Genomic DNA, 19,417 nt, shown 5'->3' on the forward strand with positions numbered 1-19,417 from the left:
GATACTGACTGTTCATGTGAAGTACAGTTACTGCAGTGTTTGGTTCTGCTCTGTTAACATAATCGCTGCACACACACACAGAGCAACCCCAGGATTTTATTTAACACACATCACAAATCCCCCTCTGCTCTGCTGCCTTAACCCTAACATGCACTCGCACTTTCTGACTCAAGTTTCATTTTAGATCTCTGCAAACCAAAACAAACAAGTAATCTGTTTTGAGCACATCTGTCCGGCTTTGTTCTCTCTGTCAGTCTTTTTAAGCTCCGCTGGCTTTATTTCAGTCGGTTGTACCTGTCAGAACAGAGCGTGCCAAATCTGATGTTGTTCGGTGCACGCAGGATAACACAATGATGGGATCAGCACCGATACCAATGATGCAGCCCATTATGCAATATTAAAAGGAGGGGGTTGAGGGATACGACTGGAACACGATGTATAGGAGAGATAAGGCGTGGGAGGAGAAGATGGTATCAGCTGAAATGATCTTTTTTTAATTGAAGTGTTCATTTCTTCTGACAGCATTTTCGTGTGCAGGAAAGCAGCAGAAAATGTTCATTTCCTGCTTAATTAGCAGTGCCACTCTTAGGGGAAGATTTGAGTTATACATAACTAATGGATGAATAAATTCACAAATTAAAAAATGGGACTTAATTATTATTTGTGTGTATGTTTTTTTGTTTGTGTGTGTAACTCTAGACCTGAGGGAAGGATCACCCCGTAAGAAGCCAGCCTACAGAGGAGCCACCAGAGACAGCATCAGCTCCACAGAAGGAGAGGTTTGTAATAATACACACACACACATAATACACATATGTAACAACAGATGTTGTTGTGAACAGATGTGATTTTTAATCAAACAAGCTCCATTATTCTCATTAGACCACTTTTAGATTTAATATGTCTTTAATTTCACCGCAGGGTGTTTAATTAGTGTGTGTGTGTGAGAGAGAGAGTGAGAGAGTGGGCCTGTTTGTGTGTCTTTAACCCCTGTCCATTCCACTTTATTTCTTCTAATGGATTAATTGCTGTGTGTTGCTCTGCAGCTCTAATTGAGTCTGTGGTCCTGTCACAACTTATTGTCTCTCCCAGTGTGATAATAACAGCCACAGTCTTTTTCTGGATGAAGGCCTCTCATCTGGCTAATGCCGTCACTTATAACTCAGCTCAAACAGGAACATGGAAGCTAAGGTGCTGTAGTGGCTTCCAGGGAGAAAAAAAAGAGAGCAGGGAATTAGAAATTGTGAAAGTATGTCAAGCGACTTCTGTCGGATAAGTCTGCAGCTCCAGCTGTTCAGATCTTGCTTTGATTGCACGTTATTCCTTCTCCTAATGGGCTTTGCTTTCCTCTTTTTCTATTCCGTCTATTTCATTTCTCACTCTCCCGGACATTTCTGACTTACTATCTTACCCATTCTCCACACTATAACTATATCTGTTTTTCTATCTTTCCTTCTCTGTCTTGATTCAGGTCTCTGAAGGACATGGCAGTCCAGCCCACAGTCGCTCTGGTTCAGTTCGTAGCGCTGTCTCCAGTGATGGAGGTGCAGCAGTCCCCAGGGGCCCTGGCAGTGCAGAGGGATCCCCCAGAAAAACACTGCATGGTCAGTGAATGTGCGCCATCATACATGCACAATTAGACAACAGTAATCTGTATCAAATTTGATCTGATTAGCCAAGTGTGTTTGTGTTCACAGGTTCTCAGTCTCCTGCCATGTCCAGCCCCTCTCACAGTCTGGAGGAGCACAGACAAGCTCTGGAACCAGGGTAAGACAGCAAATACTGCATCAGAAAACATCCTAAAATGTTATTAGTAATACATGGTTTGTGTACCTGTTTACCTAGCGATGCCTTCTTAGTCTCTTCTACCTTTATGTTTAGGTCCTCCCTCAGGAAAATCAAAATGAAGGACAAGGATCCCAGAGCCTCGCCTGGAAACAGGTAAAAACTATTCTTAGTTGTTTATGTTTTAATTAAAGGGTAAATATCATTTTTTTTAGTTTTTCATTTGTGAGTAAAAATGTAGTGATATGCATCAGCACCTGTGGTGGCTAACGATGACGTTATGGTGCTCTATTTTTGCATGTCTGGGGCTATCTAATAAAACTATACTACAATGTTCTGTTGCAGTGCTTTTTATTTTATGAGTGTGTGGAGCAATAATCATCACCATTGACCTTCATTTAATTCCTCCATGTGTCTTTCTCTCAGCTCCACAGAGCCATCAGCAGAGGACAGTCCAGAGAAACTCAAGGCCAAGGTACATGAGGTTTAGTGACTGCTTCTTCTGGCAAACAGTGATATATTTTACAGTGAGGACAAACGAAGGACACTTTGACGCTCGCTTCTTTCCAGCCCCATATTCCTTCATGTGTTACTGTTATGTTGTAATGTATTGTTTCATTTCTGTTGAACAGACATCACTTACATGGCCCCATTTCTTCTCCTATTCATATTACTTGGTATTGTATCCTTTTATTTTGTTTTTATACCTCAATGTTTTACAGGGGTCAATAATGTGGACATGGCAATCATAGTAATCAATGATTGCATTATAATAATTCTGAAACAAATCAATAAATGGGTGTAATCATGTAAATCATTTTTTTTTACCAAAAAAATCAACTTTGAAATAATTTGTCTTGAATTACGTTAAACGTCATGTTGTTACAATAAGCTTACATTTGTTAACATGGGCATTTGTTGCAGTGCAAGAAAACTCTTCCTAATCCTGTGTAACATCAGATGTGGTTACCATAGGATTAAAAGGGAGATTATTTTTTCATCCTGCACCAATCCATTCCTTCCCCCCCTCTCTGAGAACATGCTCAGGAGTGTGCACATCATAAGATAAATCAATGCAGAATTTATGCAAGCACTAATAGTTAGGTAAGGATTCAACCCCGAAAGCTGAAAGTCTGAGCCTTGTGAGATTAGCCTCACTTTCACATCAAACAGCTCAAAGAACTCCTTCAGGTACAGGGTGTAACATGGAGCTCTACACCTTTAGTCCACAGTCTTTTGCTTTTATAGTGGACCAAAGGAACGACACATGCTCTTATACATACATTATATTTCAACATTCATCCACTGATGAGCCACAGCCTCCTGCCTTCCTGATAGTTTGTATTTCTCAGCAGCACCTTGTCTCTGAGTGTTTTAGTTTTGAGATTAGATGTTAACACTATAATCCCAGCATGTCCCCTCTCATAAGTACAGAGAGACAGAGATAGAGAGAGAGGGAGCAATGTTTGGCCTTAAATAGCAGGAGGCAGCATCATCAGTCATCCTGGTACATGGTTAGATGATAAGCTTTCATCTTTCATTCACTATCTTTGTTTCTGATTAATAACTCCTACTTGAATAGACAATATCAACTAACTATGCTCATTTGAATCAATAACACTTCACATAAAAACACCAATAAGAGAGAAGCACTCCCAACTAATCAGCTAAATTCGGTCTCACAGCCAGTTGGCTCTCGCTGCCAGTCTTACTGTACAAGTGTGTCGTTGATTTCTCAGGGACCCACTTTGAGCGATGATCTGAGTGCCAGCAGCAGCAGCTCAGTGGAGATCAGCGGTCTGCTCAGCGAAGCCAAGATGTCAGGACGCTCACACAATCTGGTGCTCTCCTCCAACGAGGTACACAGTTTGTTCCATTATAGATTCTTTTTGCTCAACCACATCAGGAATATGAACCCAGAACGTTTCCTCTGTCTCTTCAGGGACTCGGTGTACTAGTTTAGGCTCATTATCTTGATATGTTGGAGCAGGCTTCTGTGGAGGAAGCAGCAGTTCTCTGTTAACAACACAGTCTTTTTTGTTGTTGTTGTTGTTTCCTATGCTGCACTCAGAGTCTGGATATGATTGATGATGAGGTGAGACTGAAGCTGCACACCTCCAGAGAACATGTCTTTTCATGCATGTGTTTATGTTTTTTGATCTTTTTCTCCGCACGCCCAACTGAATGCATACTGACTGGGCTGATTTCTTATGACTGGAGTCACCAAAAGTTTCTTTACGTCCATCATGTATGTCCAGATCCTTGACGAGGGCCAGCTGTCCAAGCAGTACCAGTGGCAGAACCGAGGCATCACAGAGTGGACTTCCCAGCAAGTGGCTCGCTGGCTGATGGGCCTAAACTTGGAACACCATATCCCAGAATTCACTGCCAAAAATATAGACGGAGAGCAGCTGCTTAAGCTGGACAGCCCTGAGCTCAAGGTAACTTTCCAAAGTTTTCAATACATAAAAACTATATGATATGTGTGTGAACTTAATGTGTTCTGATTATCCAACCTCAACTATTAAAGATACATGTAAACAAAGGTACAGAATAACATGTATGCACATCAATTTGTTATAGGCTCTTGGCGTCACTAATTCGCAGGACCGCACCTTGATCAAGAAAAAGATCAAAGATCTTAAAGTCCTGATGGAGAAGGCCAAGAGGAACCAAGAGAAGGTGGAGAGACAACGCGAGAAGCTACGGAAGAGAGAGCTGGAGCAACAGCAGAAAGACGCACGCAAAGAAAGTGCGGCAGAGTGAAAGAAACGCTCTGATTACCTCCTGCTTTACTGTAGCACCACACCAAGTAGCATCTTGAGGAACAGAACGTCGGTAGGCCCCATGAACAAACCCTGAGGGACGCCTCAGTACTTCAGTAGTTCTCAGTGGTGGAGCTCGACAGCCAGCTGTTGGAGACGGCTGTCAGACGACAAGCGACTTAAACCAAAATGAGCAGTTGGATGATAGAATGCTGCCCTTCATTTTACACCCGCCCTGTGTTTTTAGCCATATAAAGATTTACTGAGTTCTATTTATTTTTTCTGTTTATAGCTGTAAATTGGGTTTATTTATTCATATCCAGAGTAAGTCTGTGAAAACGTCATCATCCCTCTCCCATATCACGCCTGTAGACATGTACAGTGGTAAATACAGATACAAATGTGCCATTTCTATAGACTTGTGGACTGTATATCCTGTGCAGATGCATAAATCACTTGGATCAAGCACACACAGTGTGGTGGATTATAAAAAAACAATGCTCATCTCTCACCACTGGGTGTCCCCATGCTGCTTACTTTCACTACTGAAGAAGGCAACACTGGAACTTTCCCATAGGAGCTGAACTTGGAGAAACAAGCTCTCTCTGCAGGAACACTGGACGTGCAAACACTGTAAATGTGACCTGTGCACTGGTGTACAGTATAGGTGCACTGAAGCAGTTCTTAAATTATAAATGGCATCACTGGACTGGGTCTAATAGAGATTTCAGGTATGGTGTAATCGCTAAATTTGTAACCACAAAAACAAAAAAAAAGTTGATAACGTGAAATTTCTTGCATATATGCATAACGTTGCTTTGACTCCGCTTGTAACCTGCTTTTGACCTCTTTTTTATATTCTCTCAGTAACAAAGTAATACCCCGCTGCTGCCTTTAGAAATCGTAGAGTAGTAGAATTACTCTGAACTCTACCCGCTTCTGTGTGACTGTGGAAACACATACAGTGGACTAATCATCCATTTTTGTCATTTTATTATTTATGAAGATTTCTCTGGAATATTAACATTTAGGAATGCTGCCATACAGATGCAGTGAGTGCAGAAACTGTAAAGATTATTGTACACACTGGAACTTGCACCTGATGGATGCAGATGTTTAATTTTAATATGAAGTAAGTTTAGTTAAGACGAGCATTTTGATTTGCTTTTTTTTTGTTTGTTTTAGCTTATTTAATGAAGCTCAATGAGAGACACGTTCCCTGTGTTACTTCTTTATCATTCCCGAGAATCATTCCGTAGTAAATATAAAAAGAGACACCAGAGTCACCGTGATGAGACATGAAGGCAGCTTTGGTAATGATTTCCTTTTCTCTTTAGAGCCCTGCCTGGTGTGCTGCTAAGAACATGAATAGGTGGAGTTACTTCCATGCCACAGTAACACTGATCGTATAGTTAATATAATTACTTTTTATTTATTCCTGAAGCAACTATTGTTTCTAATAACTTATAAAAAATAAGAGTATTATTATTATGATTATCACCTAATGATGGTTTATCCAGAATTGTATGATGAACTCCTTTTGCCAAAACACGATCAAAACTCTTCATTAATAGTGATTTAGATTCAAATAAGGAAAGAGAACACAGTAGTATCCTCCCATCGTGCTTGTGGTTTTCCTCTAATACAACCATAGTGCTGCTCCAGTGCTCCTCCTATAAACTGCTCATGATGTGTTCTTATGGAATATTTTGTAACACTTGAACCTTTCTGTGAATATCCTCCCTCTTCACGCCTCTGACAGGTCGGTCAGTCAGTCAGCAGACCGCACTCTTTTCTATGTACAGTAAATCACTGAGAGCAATATGCTGTAAGAATCCTAAAGAAGCCTTGTTTTATAATTGTGTTGGTGTGCGTGTGCAGTTTGTCGAGAGGGCTGAGGAGACCAAAATGTGACTTGAGATCTTTTCTAATGTGCTTGCCTCGCATGATGAAACCCAACGTATGGATGAGATACTGGTGCTCCCGGCAGGCACAGTCATTTTGAGTCATGTCTGGAAGGGTTTGTCTTTCATGTGCATAGAAAGCAAACGATAAATTTCCACAAACTGCTAGCCATGCTTTCACTCAGCCGTGCTTATCTACTCCCTTTTTTCTGTCATTGCCTTGCTCTCTTTTTTTTTCGCATTCTGAAAAGTCTGAAAGGGCAGCTACCTGTCACTGAATAAAAATGTGCAGTCACTGTCCAGCTTGCTTGTGTTTCTTCTTTATGAAATCAGTGTTTCTCACCAAATGGATTACTGGAGTAGTGTTTGCTCCACTACATTTATTCAACAGCCCTTTGGAGAAGCAGATTGCATTAGTGTTGCATTTACACAATACAGAAAAAAGCAGGGGGTGCAGCAGACTTTCAGGGCCTGGTATGTTTACCCTGTGACTGTTCTCTTGCTCTCCAGTCACTCCCTCTCTAACTTTCTATTTTTATTTCACTCCAGGACTATTTTTGCCTTCCTGTCACTTGTTGCCCTTCTTCTTCTTCTGCTTTATTTCCGTCTTCCTTCCTCATGGCTGGCCTTGAGGAGGTCTTACAATGGTAGGTATGCTTAGATCCTTCATCGTTACTATTTGCACATTTATTTCCAACCTCTTCCATGCGGTGTGGACAGTATTAGAGCCTGACCCCCCTGCGCAAGCTCTTTCTCTGCTGGATTTCATGGAGAAGCTGAGTCGCAGACAGCTGGCAGTGAAGCAGCTGAAGGAACAGTTCATGGCAGCACTGCAGACCAATAATACAGAGGAGGTCCTGCGAATTCTGCACACCGGCAAACTAGACATTGACACGGTGCTGGAGGTAGATGACCCCAGCATGGTCCTGGCTTCATATAAACAAGGTGAGAAGAAGAGAGAGGAAGTAGAGGACTGACCAACATTTCACATGCAGCACCAGTGAAGCTTTAGTTTTTTGTTGTATTGAGTGATTTTGTAAATCCTTGCAATGAGATTCCTTTCATTAATCCCTTTAGTTAACCAGCAGATGGTGCTAAACACTCATAAATGCAAATATGACACATAGTGAATCAGGGTGCTGTGGAATGTTATCTTTATCATGTTTGCATCTTTAAAACTCTAAATATCATATCCCTTCATGTAACTAAACACAATTCTTGGCCTCTTTTAGGATATTGGCTACCAGGCTACAAACTGGAGACATCCTGGGCGATGGGTATCCATGTGTGTGTGATGTACAATGCTGTAGAAACAGCGCTGGTGCTCCTCGAAAAAGGTGCAGCAGTGAACCAGATGCCCAATGGGAAGACGCCTCTGCATGTGGCCTGTGAGGTCTCCAACAGCGACTGTGTGGCCTTGCTTCTTGCTCATGGGGCAAAGGTGAACAGCCTGTCTCTGAGCGGACACACACCACTGCACTACTGTATCACCAGCGAGTCTGTAAACTGTGCCAAGCACCTCATATACAAAGGTCAGAAAGTAAAGATGCATGTGCACAGGGATGCATATATACTGTCAACTTAACAGTGTTAAACAACAACCAGCCTTCTTCCAATGTACTGTAGGTGCCCAAGTTAACATGGCCAGCCGCAACAATGAGGAGGACACGCCTCTACACACAGCAGCAAGGTTTGGCGTCCCAGAGCTGGTTGCTCTCTATTTAAAACACGGGGCATCTGTGGATGCCATAAACTCTCTGCAGGAGACACCACTGATGACTGCAGTGTTCTGGGCCTTCGACGCCAAAGAACAAACCTACAGCCAGGAGCATCATTTTGTCTGTCGTCTCCTGCTGGACCAGGGAGCTGGTAAGCGGTCATGGATACATTTCCTTAAACCTTGATTAAAAACACACCTAAGTGTCAAGGTTTCCTTCTGCTGCAGATCCCAACCTTAAGGAGGAAGACCACAAAACAGCTCTTCACAAGGCGGCCTGGAACTGTGACCACATCCTGATGGAGATGCTGCTGGAGGCTGGAGCAGATACACGAGCCATGGACATCAACGGCTGTGCCCCCATTCAGTACCTCCTCAAAGTGACGGATATTAGGCCTATGGCCATACCTGAGCTCTGCTATCAGCTGCTGCTCAACTATAATGCAGCACGGGTCTACCCACCACAGTTCCACAAGGTGCAAACTATGCATTACATAGTAAACTATCAATGATTTGGCACATGTTAACAATTGTTGATGAACTTTGTTCAGGTGTTGCAGTCATGCTATAACTTCCCAGGAGTCATAGAAATCATGGTCAACTCTTATAAACGTTTAAAACCTACAAGGAAGTGGAGAGCTTCTATTCCTGATGACTGCTACGAGGTGGGACCGCTACAAATTCCAGCTATGTAAAATTGGCATCTTAGTGCTGAATGGTTAAAAAATATTTCATAGTCAAGTTATGCTTCTGTGATGTCTGTCTCATTTTGTCTTTTTAGCGACACAAAGACTTCTACGACTCTTTGTTTGCTGTTTGCTCCAACACTCCTCGCAGCCTGCTTCACCTTAGCAGATGTGCCATCAGAGCCAGCCTGGATGGCTTCTGTCACAGAGGAGTCACACAGCTGCCTCTGCCATTTTCCATGAAGAAATATTTGCTTTTGGAACCTGAAGGGATCCTGTACTGATGAAGTGACTTTTGAACAGTATTGGAAATGGAAAAAAGCTGCTGGTTGGATGATCCATATCACTTAGAGGGGTTAGAACCCGGGATCCTCCAGATCCTGAACTCTAAGACAGTGCCTGCCAGGTCAGCCACTATTATAGTGCATGTATGAATGGATTAGTGTGTGTGTGAATGGGTGAAAGGGAAAAATTGTTAAATGCTTTGTATACAAGGTGAATAAATGTTGACCATGTAAGTCTTCTGTCTTCTACAGAGGCTGCTTTCCTGTTTCTTTGTTTTCTTGCAAATGCAAACTGTTAACTGACTTCTCTATTTACCTCAGAGCTTCCTCGTGCCAAAAAGGATTTATGTCTACCTGGCAACCAAGATTATTAACGCTCACTTCCAAACCACTCTACAACAAGTGTTTGCTTTTCCAGTGGACTGCATGAAGCCTCAACTACCCCTCCTCACAACAAAGGTTTATCAGAATGTCCACCTTTTCATTAGTGAATGGCTTTTAACTGTTCTTCATTTCTTCGTCTTGGAAGCCTATGCATATAGAGCATGGCCTAATGTGTTTACCCCAGTCATAACTGCTGCATGCTGTAAAATCTAAGTCTGTTTTATCCAGATGTTAAGTCTAATTCGGGGAGATGATGCTGGTGTACAGCCAAGGATAGACCCATTAGACTGAGGCTAAGTAGGAGACACAGAGAATGGAAAAAAGGTACTGGCAACTTTAAAAAAAACATTAAAGCTGCTCTCTCTGCCTAATTTTTTAATCATGGCATTTCAAACAATTCTTTCTAAAAAATAGTCTTGTTTTTACTTCTTTTCAATGACGTTCTATATTTGTAAGAATGAAATACTACATAATACAGCAGTTGTTAACAACTGGTAATGTAAACAGGGATTATGAAACAGTCCAGAGGTCATGCACACACTGGACAGGTGTGTCTGTGGCTTTGCATTTGCTGCTACATAGAGGGAACATTGTCTGGATGACTACATGGTCAGAAATGACTCTCTTCTTAAAATAAACCAGTGAGGATCTCTCTTTTTCACTCACACACACACACATACACACACACACACAAAGGTCCAAATGTCGAGGATTCAATATTTAACTGAACCTGACTCCTGCTGTAATGTTATACTAATGCTTCATTTAATCATCTTTAAAATGTGTATTTGTATTGCTGACATGCTAATAATGTGCATCAGTAAACTACAGACACTGCAGACAGACAGAGAACGGCAACAAAACCAGAATAGAGCATGACAGTCGTGGGCACACTAATGAGGGTGCAAAACAAAGCAGGACAGTCTGTTCTCAGCCCCTATTGGCGGCAGGCCATGAAAAGTCACTGGACTGTGTCTGCAACAGTGACTGACAAACACAGCAAAGTTTCCAAAAACATTCTGCAGAGAGGGAGGGAGGGAGAGAGAGGGGTAGCAACTTGCATAGATATTACAAAGAGCAGCAGCACACAGGGCTAATTTAGTTATGTTAATGGAACAAATTTCTCACAATGTGTCAGCTAAAGTACAACAATGAGGAGATTTTTAATTTCCTACATTCACTGGTCCTTTAGGTGGTGAACCACACTTGTACAGTAACATGGCCTATGAGTGATGCTTACAGAGAAAAATGTGAACAAAAAACATGTCTATTAGGTCTAAGAGCAAAGATTAAACCATTATGTAGTGAAGGCCATAAATGCAAAGTATGAAGTATGACTGGTATGTGACATTATTACATAGAACCATTGCTGTTCAATAGATTGATACAGCTTGGCTTATACAGTTAGTCATATAACACAAAGCAGAAGTACAGTTCCTGCAGCGCATTATTTCGCTCGCACAGCTCATACAAGTCATTTAAATATAAAACACATGCATCATTACAAAACACTGGTGGTGCTATGGTGGTGATGCCTCAGAAAGTTTTCTTAGGAGACACTAAAAACTGGGAAAATGTTTAAAATGTTTTAACCTGTTAAAATCATTTGTCACTTGGCAGATGTCTTATTTTTACGGATTTTATATTTGATCAAAACAAAACAGTTTAGTTGTGTTTGTGCTGAAACTGTGTGGTTGAAGCAATACTGAATATTACAGCCGACAGACCTTGTTCCCCTCGTTAATGTCATCGAACATGCTGCCGTCATGTGTAACTTGACTGACCACCCTTCCCTAGCTTAAGATCAGCTTGACAACAACTGTTGATAAATATAAAGCTCTACCTAGAGTAGAAATGTGATTAACCCAAGACAGTGTCTTTAGATTGTGAAATGAAGCACCTTAAATATAAACAGCTAGCTTGATCATTATTTAGTGTAATGACTAAAGGCATGAGGTGGTTAATATTTGTTCCATTACCAGCACAAAGTTCTCATACAACCAAATAAAATGTGGTGATCCCCTGCAGCTTTACATTGCCTGGAGGCTGGTCTGAAATCAGGTTCAGATTAATCATTGCTTTTTTTACACCAGCAACTTTCTCCTTTGGGTGAAAGAAGAGTCCAGACACCCACACACAGTGCTGGTTTATCCTTTTGTTCCATCCTATACTCTCCTTTTTTGATTCTATGATTTAAACTGTTTCACACGGTCCTTGACTCTTCCTTCATCACAGAGTACTCTTGCCGAGCTTCTTTGGGTCCTTGCTGGGCATGCACCAGTCGTCGGCCTCGGTACTGGACTGATAATGCCGTAGGGCCGACTTGTTGAACACAGGAAGTCTCTCCACTGACTCTGAAGAGAGGGCCTGGTGACACAGAAGAGAAAGGAAATCATTACTCAGGAGTCACATCCAGATTCAACCAAATTCCTTCTATGTACTTAAAAATGCAAAGTAACAGCTGCACACAGTTATTAGTTACAAATTGGTAGAGCTGTCCTCACCTTCAAGTATATGACAGCCGAGGTGCCGTAGCCCTCCATAGAGTAGAGCTGCAGGTCTCCCTGGAAATACTTGGCATAGAGGCGTGAGATGGGCAGGCCGTAGCCAAAACCCGCCTGAATGAAAGTGTGAAAATAACATTACAGATTAACCTTTATGTTGTTTTTGAGCAGTACTCACCTTCTCTTGTGGTTACAATGTAAACCAATAAAATGCAGTCCACTGTGTAATAAGGTAATTTCCAACCATGCTCTACTGTGTGAGGCTCCTTTTAGAACAGGGTGTAGTGAGGTTTGGATTAACTTTATTCTCAGTTTAGAAGACAACAGCAAGGTTTACTAAAGTATAAATGTAATGTCCTGTGTGTTGTCCTGTAGATGAAGACTGAGACTGAGGCTGAGGATTAATAATTGCTGAAGAATTACCACTTTACCTCGGTTTACATCAGTCATATCAGCTCAGACTTATGTATGTGGTGATAACTTAAAATGTGGTATGATGTACATTATATTTGTATTTTGAATATTTTCACATATGAATTCTGAAATAACAGTATAAAGTCATGACACATTGATATACATAACAGTGTAGTCTCACCAGAGGCGCATTACGAGAGTTGTCCACGTGGACGGGACTGGGAGCCGTAGAGTACATGTAGCTGAAGAGACGTTCAATCTTCCTCAGGGGGACTCCACCTCCTCTGTCAGACATCTGACAATAAAACAGGGCCATGCCAAGTTCACAGTGGTCTTCTGATTATTCACTCACATTCCACTCTTTATCATTTGGCATTTAAACACATCCAAACAACGTGATGCTTTGTGTATCAAGTTATCAGGTTGGTGCTATTTACAGTACATACTAAGGTTCAGCAGAGTTAAGCAACCCTAACCCTAACCCTAATAACCCACTACAGTGCAAAAGCTGTGGCCTATCTTAACTCTTATTATTCTCATGCACCTTGATAGTGAGGTCCTCAGATCCCAGGGAAACACGAACTTTGACTGGAGGCAACATCGGGCTCGTCTCATGCGTCTCCACTGTAGCTCTCATGGCGTTCTGGCAAAGAACATGGATTACAAATCAAGTCCTGGATCTGGGACATAACACTTTATTTTGATGTTTGCAATACCTTGAAGAGCTCGAACAGCATATGGTAGAGATGTGATGGCACATACACAATGTGGAGAGGCTGGCCCAGGCTTTTGGCTGTAAAACACAGGAAAAAATAAGACATAATGGTAAAAGGTTGAAAGTCTGAATGTTGTTTAAACCTACTTTTTTTCAACCTTGTGTGCACAACAACATAAAGCCAGCTTATTTCTTTCTAACTTGTCTTTCTTTTGTAGGTATAAGCTGTATGGTGCAAGCAGAGGAATTTCTGATGCTGACGCAGGACTTTAGGCAGAGCCAGCTGACAGGAAACACACTCAGGTCAGGCTCCATTGAATAACAAGAAAACATCAGTACAACTGTTCTCTCACATGTCTACAGCAAAAAGTAGGTCTCTATATAATTGAAATGTATTACTGTAATATTATTATGTTACAAAAAACGTTTGTTTTTAATACTTACAGTTGATTTCTGTGATTTCCATGTCAGGAGAGGTCAGGTAATACTGCTCACACAGCATTTTTGATGTCTCATAGGCATCTAAAGAGTGAAACCAAACATGATGTTTTCTGTCCTTACAGTGAACCTGTTCAAAGGTGGGTATATTACAGCCACAGAGCTAGTGATAGCATCACTTCTCTATACTAAGTATATTGACTCAAAAACACCAGATAATGAAGATTGTGAGTCTGTATAAACACAGTGGTGGAAAATAGATAACACATCTAGTGTGTGTGTGTGTGTGTATGTGTATGTGTGTGTGTGTGTGTGGGCACAGATAGCAGAAACATCATTCATTACCTTTTATTACCTCTACAACATCACAGGTGGGGTCAATGCTGCCAATGTGTTTGGGATGGGCTGGATTTACACTGCCGTCAAAGATTAATGCTGCAGGACACAGATGACAAACAATGTGTCAGCCATGTTACACACTTTGTAAATACTTACCTAAGTACAGGTATGCAGTGGGGATAGGTGACAAGAGCAGGTTACACATATACCCTCATTCTCCAGGCAATCAAGCCAGATGCATTGAATACAAACATTTCTCAATGACTATTTGACATCTTATAGTGTATTGTGTTGTGTAACATTAGATGTGAATCTAACTTTCTTGTGTGTCATCTCCTCAGGATGTCTTTACAACATAAGCTGTGAGTGTTAGCAACTGTGTTGATTAACTCACAGTTAATCACAGAGTGCTATACTGACTGTGCTGGTTCATGAGCATGCGTGTGGAGATGCGGCTCATGTAGAAGCGGTCCAGGAAGTACTGGACGTTCTGGTTGGTGACGGGGTCCACGCCAAAAGCCTCTTTGTACTCCAGAACACCCTGAGCCATGGTGGGCACCACGTTGTTGTGGCGGTTCCGGATGTTTACCAGAGTCTGGGTGAAGCTGAGGACAACAACAAGTGAATATGTAAATATGTGAGGCTGGGTACTACATCATTTTCACATTTGAATGAGTCTGACCACACTTTGGAGTGAGGAATCGCGACTGCTGAGTAATCATTGCAGAATTATTACTGTCAAATCCACAAATTGGGATTAGTCAGTTAATAAATAACGTTAAGGTCTTTAAACAACTTACTCTTTTAGGACATGCTTGTCATCTGGATCTTTTTCTAAAAAGTCTACAAGCTCCATCAAACTCTGTGAATACCTAAGGAAGACAGAGGGACAGATTTTATAACACAGTACAGAAACCCATCTCTTCCTCAAATCACTGTCTAAACACTGGTATTAGTTACTCGTCGTATCACAGGGTTTTTATCTAGGCCAATGAATGAAGAGGTCTTGAGTGCTTGCCTGCGTTGTGCTCTCTCGCGCTGTCTCACTTTAGAAAAACTGGGTGAAAGGTGAACAGCAGCGCAGCTAGGAGTTTTATGTGCAGAGTTTGTCCCTCAACTGACCTTCAGCCCTCAATTTTGGATCAAGTGCAAGTTTGTGTCTTGAAATAGATTATTTCACAAGCTTATCTGAACATATCAAGGCATTGCCTCCTCTCTTATCTCATCAACAACATTGACAAACGAGAGATCACAGTGTTTTTGCTGGCAGTGCAAAGAGCCCTGCACAGAGAAAAGGGGAAGAGAACTCCACAGCGCAAGAGGTACAAGTGGGGCCAAATATAGCTGCTGTTTTGAAAAGAGTGGAGGATGGGTGGGTGACCTTTGTTGTTAGCATGACCTATATTTCTAGCATGACCTCAGTTGACCTGTTCACCAAGCATTATAAATGTGCAAATTTGAAGTCTTCAGCAGAAGTTTTAACTACCAATGATGCTACAGAGAAGCAGCTACTGAGGCAGAAAAAGATACTCCAAGTGGTAACAGTACACAGATACAGGACCGCTGTTTTGGCTTAAGCAGCAAGCAGGTGAGGCCTTTAGTCAGGCAGATAAATTAAGTTAAACTCTCCTGAGTCGAGCCTGTAAAGCAGAGGCTGAATCAAACAAGTGTAAACAGTGTGTCAAGCCTGTGTGAAGACTGTCTCATCAGACCATTTGTCCTACACATATGCATGTGTGTTTAGTGTACCCTGCGCGTGGAGACCATGCACACAGTGTACCTTGTAATGGGCGCATGTGTGTGTGTGCACAGGTTCACATACGTAGGTATAGCTGTTGGAAGTTTGTGTTCTGTCCACTGTGAGTACAGCAGGCGTGTAACATGTCACGCATTCTTCAAAAGTCAAAGTCTGTGCTGCACCATCACAGGGGGACACGGGAGTGAACACTAAAGCAAGTTTGAGTGTATATGTACAGGCATAAAGGGCCTTTACATAACAATGTGTGTGGAAATGGAAACTGTGAGGCTGGTTGCTATGGACACCGATTACTGGAGATGACATTGAATCTGTTAAACTCAATTTTGGATCAATATTATAGGTAAAATGCATTGATTCATTTGTGTAAAATGCTGATTAAGCCTTCTACCAGCTGGTGAGCAGCTTCAGGGATGGAGTACTGAGGAGCTTGTCAGGCAGAAAATCAATTTCCTTCATAATGTTGGCCAGTCTGACAGGAAGCTCCTGCCGCAGAAACACAAAGGAGGTCTTCTCACATGCATTGGCCGAGCCTGCAGTCACATGAGGGACAGGAGGAAAAAATCAACACAAACACCACAATATAACCACTACTCCAAACAAAGGTAACAGCAATCACTAAAGCGCGTGGATGGTTTGTAAATGAGGTGAAGCATGGAAATATCTGCAGCCTTCTGTCAATGACATGCCCGCTGCAAAATCAGCTGCCTCCACACACACCTAAGATAACGCTTGTTGTGCAACATGCCATGGCCCATGTGATTGTGGTAACATTTTGTCCAGTAAAAGCAGCACTTACCAAAGTCAATGAACTGCTTCATAGATAAGGGGGAAGGGGAGAACTTGGAGAATCTCTCCACTTGTTTGGGTATTCCGGACACAGAGCCGTTTTTTAGTAAAAACTGAGCGAACTTCATCTTTGCTCTCCCCCTCTGCAGACCCCAGCTCTGAAATGTATCCGGGACGATCAGTCCTTTTTTAACAATCCAGCTTAACGCTTTTTATCCAGCAGACCTACACCTTCCAGAAGAAGAGTTCCTTCATGGCATCCTCACAGCTGGGTTTGAGTTTCTTGTTTATCTCGAACGCCGTCCTGCCATGGTCGCCAGTTGTTTTGTGCCCTCCAAACATACAGCACTAAGCGATGTGTGTTGTTTTTGGACGGGTGACAGACAGTGGAACAAACCAATCAGCGTCAACATCCTGGTGCCTTTGGGCGGACTAGTCTACAACACGTCACGACAATAAAGTTAGACTCACATTAAGTTGAAGGTTAATTTGAAGAAACCTGAACTGAGCGCTGTCTGGTCCCATTTTTAAAAGAACTAAAATATGAAACAATATCAATAAAAACATAAATCTGTTTCTAAATATGTGAAACTTTCTTACAGTAAAGCTTCTCTTCACTTTGTCGCTTGACTCTGAATCACAATCTAACTTCAGCACCAACAGATTTGAATAACAGTGTGTGTGTTACAGCACCCCCTGCCGACAAGATGCCCCAAATGCTCCTCAACTACTAATTCACAACAAATAAAAAGAGCTAAATGATCCATCCACATGTAAAAAAAGTAAAGAAAGTGACTTGCCATCAGGTCCTCACTGATTCTGACTCCGTGTGGATCATTAAAGTTGCCGACTTTGTGCCATGTGCGTAATTGCGCGCAGCCGTCTCTTTATTTTCGGAGATGTTTTCTACTCCCTTGCATTTCACTTATTAAGAATTGCTACCAGACGGCCACAAATGATGTAACGTTACCTAAAAAAGTAAATTTACTTCTCCAAATGACCACGAGATGGCGACGTTGCCCCGGAGACTGTGTGTGTAGAAGAAGGTGGGATTTCCTCTCCTCCTCCTTAACATCATCCTGCTGCGCTTCCGAGAGATGTAACGGCGTGCAGTGAGTGCACCTGTTTTATGTATTATTCGGATGTTAAGCTGCTAAAATGACAAATTGTCAACCGTGTGACCAGTAACCACACGGAAAGGTTTGCACGACCTGCTCGGTGGTGGCACGCAGGCCGCGACAAGCTGAGCTTGGAGGATGTGTTGATTTTTTGTCGAGGTGCAGCAGTGAGACAGCATCTTTGAGTGCCGGTGACACATCATTATCACCCCGAGTGGACAAGGTACGAGTGACACACACCACATTTTACTGATGTTTACTGTAAACTATCCAAGAGGCAAATGTTCTCAGGCAGGGCGTTATTAAACGTATAAATGCATTCCTGCTAATGTTACCAAGCTAAACCACCACTAGAGAAATGTGTGCATGATTTGGGATATGATGACAAAAGGGACGATAGATATCACAAACTAGGCTCAGTCACTTTAAAAAATACATATTTTCATACATCATTTCTTGAAAATATTCACTGAATGATCATTAAATAATAACAGCATGGGATTGGTGCTCAGCTTTTTTCCGTAAAGTCAAATAGAGGTCCTGTAAGGTGGATTATTAGCTCAGGAACAGAGAAGAAGAGCTGGCTGCAAGGCATGTAGCTACAGTGTCTAAATAAGCAGCAAGTGCCAAAATGTCTCATGGACCCCAGGGGCCCTATACTGTTACTACTGTTTCAAGTCCTTATTGTTTACAAGGTTGATGGATATACAGATGTATAGCTGCCACACCCAGCTGAACATCTGAATTGTTAGTCAGGCTTACTGGATAAACTGACGATCATATTGTGGCACTGCCATACCCTGGTCCTCTTACTCAAAGCCTTGTAGGACACCTTGTAGCACACCATGTCGGACAAAAGTGACCTAAAAGCAGAGCTTGAGCGCAAGAAGCAGCGCCTCGCCCAGATCAGGGAGGAGAAGAAGAGAAAGGAGGAGGAGAGGAAGAAGAAAGAGGTAAGAAAAAAAGTGAGTCAATTCACACTACTGGCACTCATATTGTATCACCCTCTTGTGTGTGTTGTTTGTGTGTTTGGAATCGCTTCTCTGTCAGGCCTGAGACACATAAAAGCCTGAGGTGTTGTGTGTCCTTGCATCTATGTATGTGCAGAAGGTCGGTGTTGGAATTTTGGATCAAAAATGTGCATGTACACGTGCATGTTGCTGTTTAACTTAATAATGTGTGAGCACTGCGTCTGTTTTTAAAGCCATGATCAATGAGCTGATGTTTGTCTTTGTATCCGGAGCAGTCAGAGAACCAGCAGAAAACAGAAGCCACCCCAGAAGATTCAGACTTAGATCGCAAACGCAGGGAGACTGAGGCCCTGCTACAGAGCATCGGCATCTCACCAGAGCCTCCACTAGGTACACTATATGCCCTAAACAATAAAATATTCTTTCACTCTTCTCTGTAAGCGTGCAACAAGAGGTTGCAAAAGTGGAGACACCTCTGAAAAGCCCTTTAATGGGTGGGTGAAAATTCAAGACCACTGTGACCCTTTCATGCATCATCTCGTACTTTAGCATATTTGGACGTAAGCTTAAAAAAGGGTTAAAATAATTAATCACAGCTGATCCAGTCATTCCTCGTTGGGCCACATGAATTCAGGAAGACATGGTGCTTCTGAAATATCTTCCTCCACAAATCTAAAACTGTACAGCATGTGGGTTCCCTGGGGTGTCTGCCTCTTTCAGCAAGCTTTTTTTCAAAGCCACTGTGCTCTAGTGGTCTGAAATTGTAATAGCACCCATTGAAACCTTCAAAACTGGGTCACTGCTTTGCCCTTTATCAGCTTAAGTTATTTATAAAGCATCTTCAAAAG

General features: G+C 42.1%; 4 protein-coding genes across 18 annotated transcripts in view; 3 read left to right on the forward strand and 1 right to left on the reverse strand.

Moving 5' to 3' along the window:
• ppp1r9a (protein phosphatase 1, regulatory subunit 9A) overlaps window positions 1–6,752 on the forward strand; it is a 36,271-nt gene extending 29,519 nt beyond the window's left edge. For 2 of the 5 annotated variants that reach the window (XM_028428458.1, XM_028428467.1), the window contains exons 12-21: window positions 700–779; window positions 1,472–1,604; window positions 1,698–1,767; window positions 1,882–1,941; window positions 2,212–2,260; window positions 2,418–2,462; window positions 3,525–3,644; window positions 3,857–3,880; window positions 4,044–4,226; window positions 4,369–6,752. In XM_028428458.1, coding sequence (XP_028284259.1) covers window positions 700–779; window positions 1,472–1,604; window positions 1,698–1,767; window positions 1,882–1,941; window positions 2,212–2,260; window positions 2,418–2,462; window positions 3,525–3,644; window positions 3,857–3,880; window positions 4,044–4,226; window positions 4,369–4,551 — 947 coding nt within the window. In that variant the 3' untranslated portion in view covers window positions 4,552–6,752. The remainder of the gene's footprint in view (window positions 1–699; window positions 780–1,471; window positions 1,605–1,697; window positions 1,768–1,881; window positions 1,942–2,211; window positions 2,261–2,417; window positions 2,463–3,524; window positions 3,645–3,856; window positions 3,881–4,043; window positions 4,227–4,368) is intronic. The other 3 variants (XM_028428477.1, XM_028428487.1, XM_028428497.1) reach the window with 3 other exon arrangements.
• A 275-nt stretch (window positions 6,753–7,027) lies between these two features.
• asb4 (ankyrin repeat and SOCS box containing 4) lies at window positions 7,028–9,716 on the forward strand. 3 transcript variants are annotated; one of them, XM_028428994.1, is made up of 8 exons: window positions 7,028–7,101; window positions 7,175–7,399; window positions 7,687–7,986; window positions 8,081–8,323; window positions 8,400–8,647; window positions 8,723–8,836; window positions 8,953–9,263; window positions 9,463–9,716. In XM_028428994.1, exons 2-7 carry the CDS (start codon window positions 7,222–7,224, stop codon window positions 9,139–9,141), a joined length of 1,272 nt encoding a protein of 423 aa, XP_028284795.1. In that variant the 5' UTR covers window positions 7,028–7,101; window positions 7,175–7,221; the 3' UTR covers window positions 9,142–9,263; window positions 9,463–9,716. The 3 variants fall into 3 exon arrangements, with proteins under 3 accessions (XP_028284795.1, XP_028284777.1, XP_028284786.1); XM_028428976.1 differs by having other exon boundaries at window positions 7,041–7,399; XM_028428985.1 differs by lacking the exon at window positions 9,463–9,716 and having other exon boundaries at window positions 7,041–7,399; window positions 8,953–9,281.
• A 552-nt stretch (window positions 9,717–10,268) lies between these two features.
• Window positions 10,269–16,853, reverse strand: pdk4 (pyruvate dehydrogenase kinase, isozyme 4). 2 transcript variants are annotated; one of them, XM_028429154.1, is made up of 11 exons: window positions 16,491–16,853; window positions 16,083–16,224; window positions 14,736–14,807; window positions 14,356–14,540; window positions 13,942–14,031; window positions 13,603–13,680; window positions 13,160–13,236; window positions 12,988–13,086; window positions 12,625–12,738; window positions 12,030–12,143; window positions 10,269–11,892 (listed from the first exon to the last, which is right to left on the reverse strand). In XM_028429154.1, exons 1-11 carry the CDS (start codon window positions 16,606–16,608, stop codon window positions 11,755–11,757), a joined length of 1,227 nt encoding a protein of 408 aa, XP_028284955.1. In that variant the 5' UTR covers window positions 16,609–16,853; the 3' UTR covers window positions 10,269–11,754. The 2 variants fall into 2 exon arrangements, 1 of the variants encoding a protein (XP_028284955.1); XR_003672141.1 differs by lacking the exons at window positions 10,269–11,892; window positions 12,030–12,143; window positions 12,625–12,738; window positions 12,988–13,086; window positions 13,160–13,236 and having other exon boundaries at window positions 13,653–13,680; window positions 14,330–14,540.
• Window positions 16,854–17,573: 720 nt separating this feature from the next.
• Window positions 17,574–19,417, forward strand: part of dync1i1a (dynein cytoplasmic 1 intermediate chain 1a) — a 37,492-nt gene continuing 35,648 nt past the window's right edge. For 3 of the 8 annotated variants that reach the window (XM_028428721.1, XM_028428742.1, XM_028428770.1), the window contains exons 1-3: window positions 17,574–17,821; window positions 18,418–18,563; window positions 18,845–18,959. In XM_028428721.1, coding sequence (XP_028284522.1) covers window positions 18,444–18,563; window positions 18,845–18,959 — 235 coding nt within the window. In that variant the 5' untranslated portion in view covers window positions 17,574–17,821; window positions 18,418–18,443. Of the gene's footprint in view, window positions 17,822–18,417; window positions 18,564–18,648; window positions 18,709–18,841; window positions 18,960–19,417 lie in introns of all 8 variants that reach the window. The other 5 variants (XM_028428761.1, XM_028428788.1, XM_028428753.1 and 2 more) reach the window with 4 other exon arrangements.

Source organism: Parambassis ranga, chromosome 2, assembly GCF_900634625.1.
Source record: "Parambassis ranga chromosome 2, fParRan2.1, whole genome shotgun sequence".
In the NCBI taxonomy this organism is placed as follows: domain Eukaryota; kingdom Metazoa; phylum Chordata; class Actinopteri; family Ambassidae; genus Parambassis; species Parambassis ranga.

Coding starts and splice junctions, on each gene's coding strand:
- asb4 (XM_028428976.1), top strand. CDS start 7,099: ATGGTAGGTATGCTTAGATCCTTCATCGTTACTATTTGCACATTTATT. Junction 7,400..7,686: donor CCTGGCTTCATATAAACAAG/GTGAGAAGAAGA, acceptor GGCCTCTTTTAG/GATATTGGCTACCAGGCTAC. Junction 7,987..8,080: donor CAAGCACCTCATATACAAAG/GTCAGAAAGTAA, acceptor AATGTACTGTAG/GTGCCCAAGTTAACATGGCC.
- pdk4 (XM_028429154.1), bottom strand. CDS start 16,608: ATGAAGTTCGCTCAGTTTTTACTAAAAAACGGCTCTGTGTCCGGAATA. Junction 12,144..12,624: donor ACTCTCGTAATGCGCCTCTG/GTGAGACTACAC, acceptor ACTTTCATTCAG/GCGGGTTTTGGCTACGGCCT. Junction 11,893..12,029: donor CGGCTGTCATATACTTGAAG/GTGAGGACAGCT, acceptor CTGTGTCACCAG/GCCCTCTCTTCAGAGTCAGT.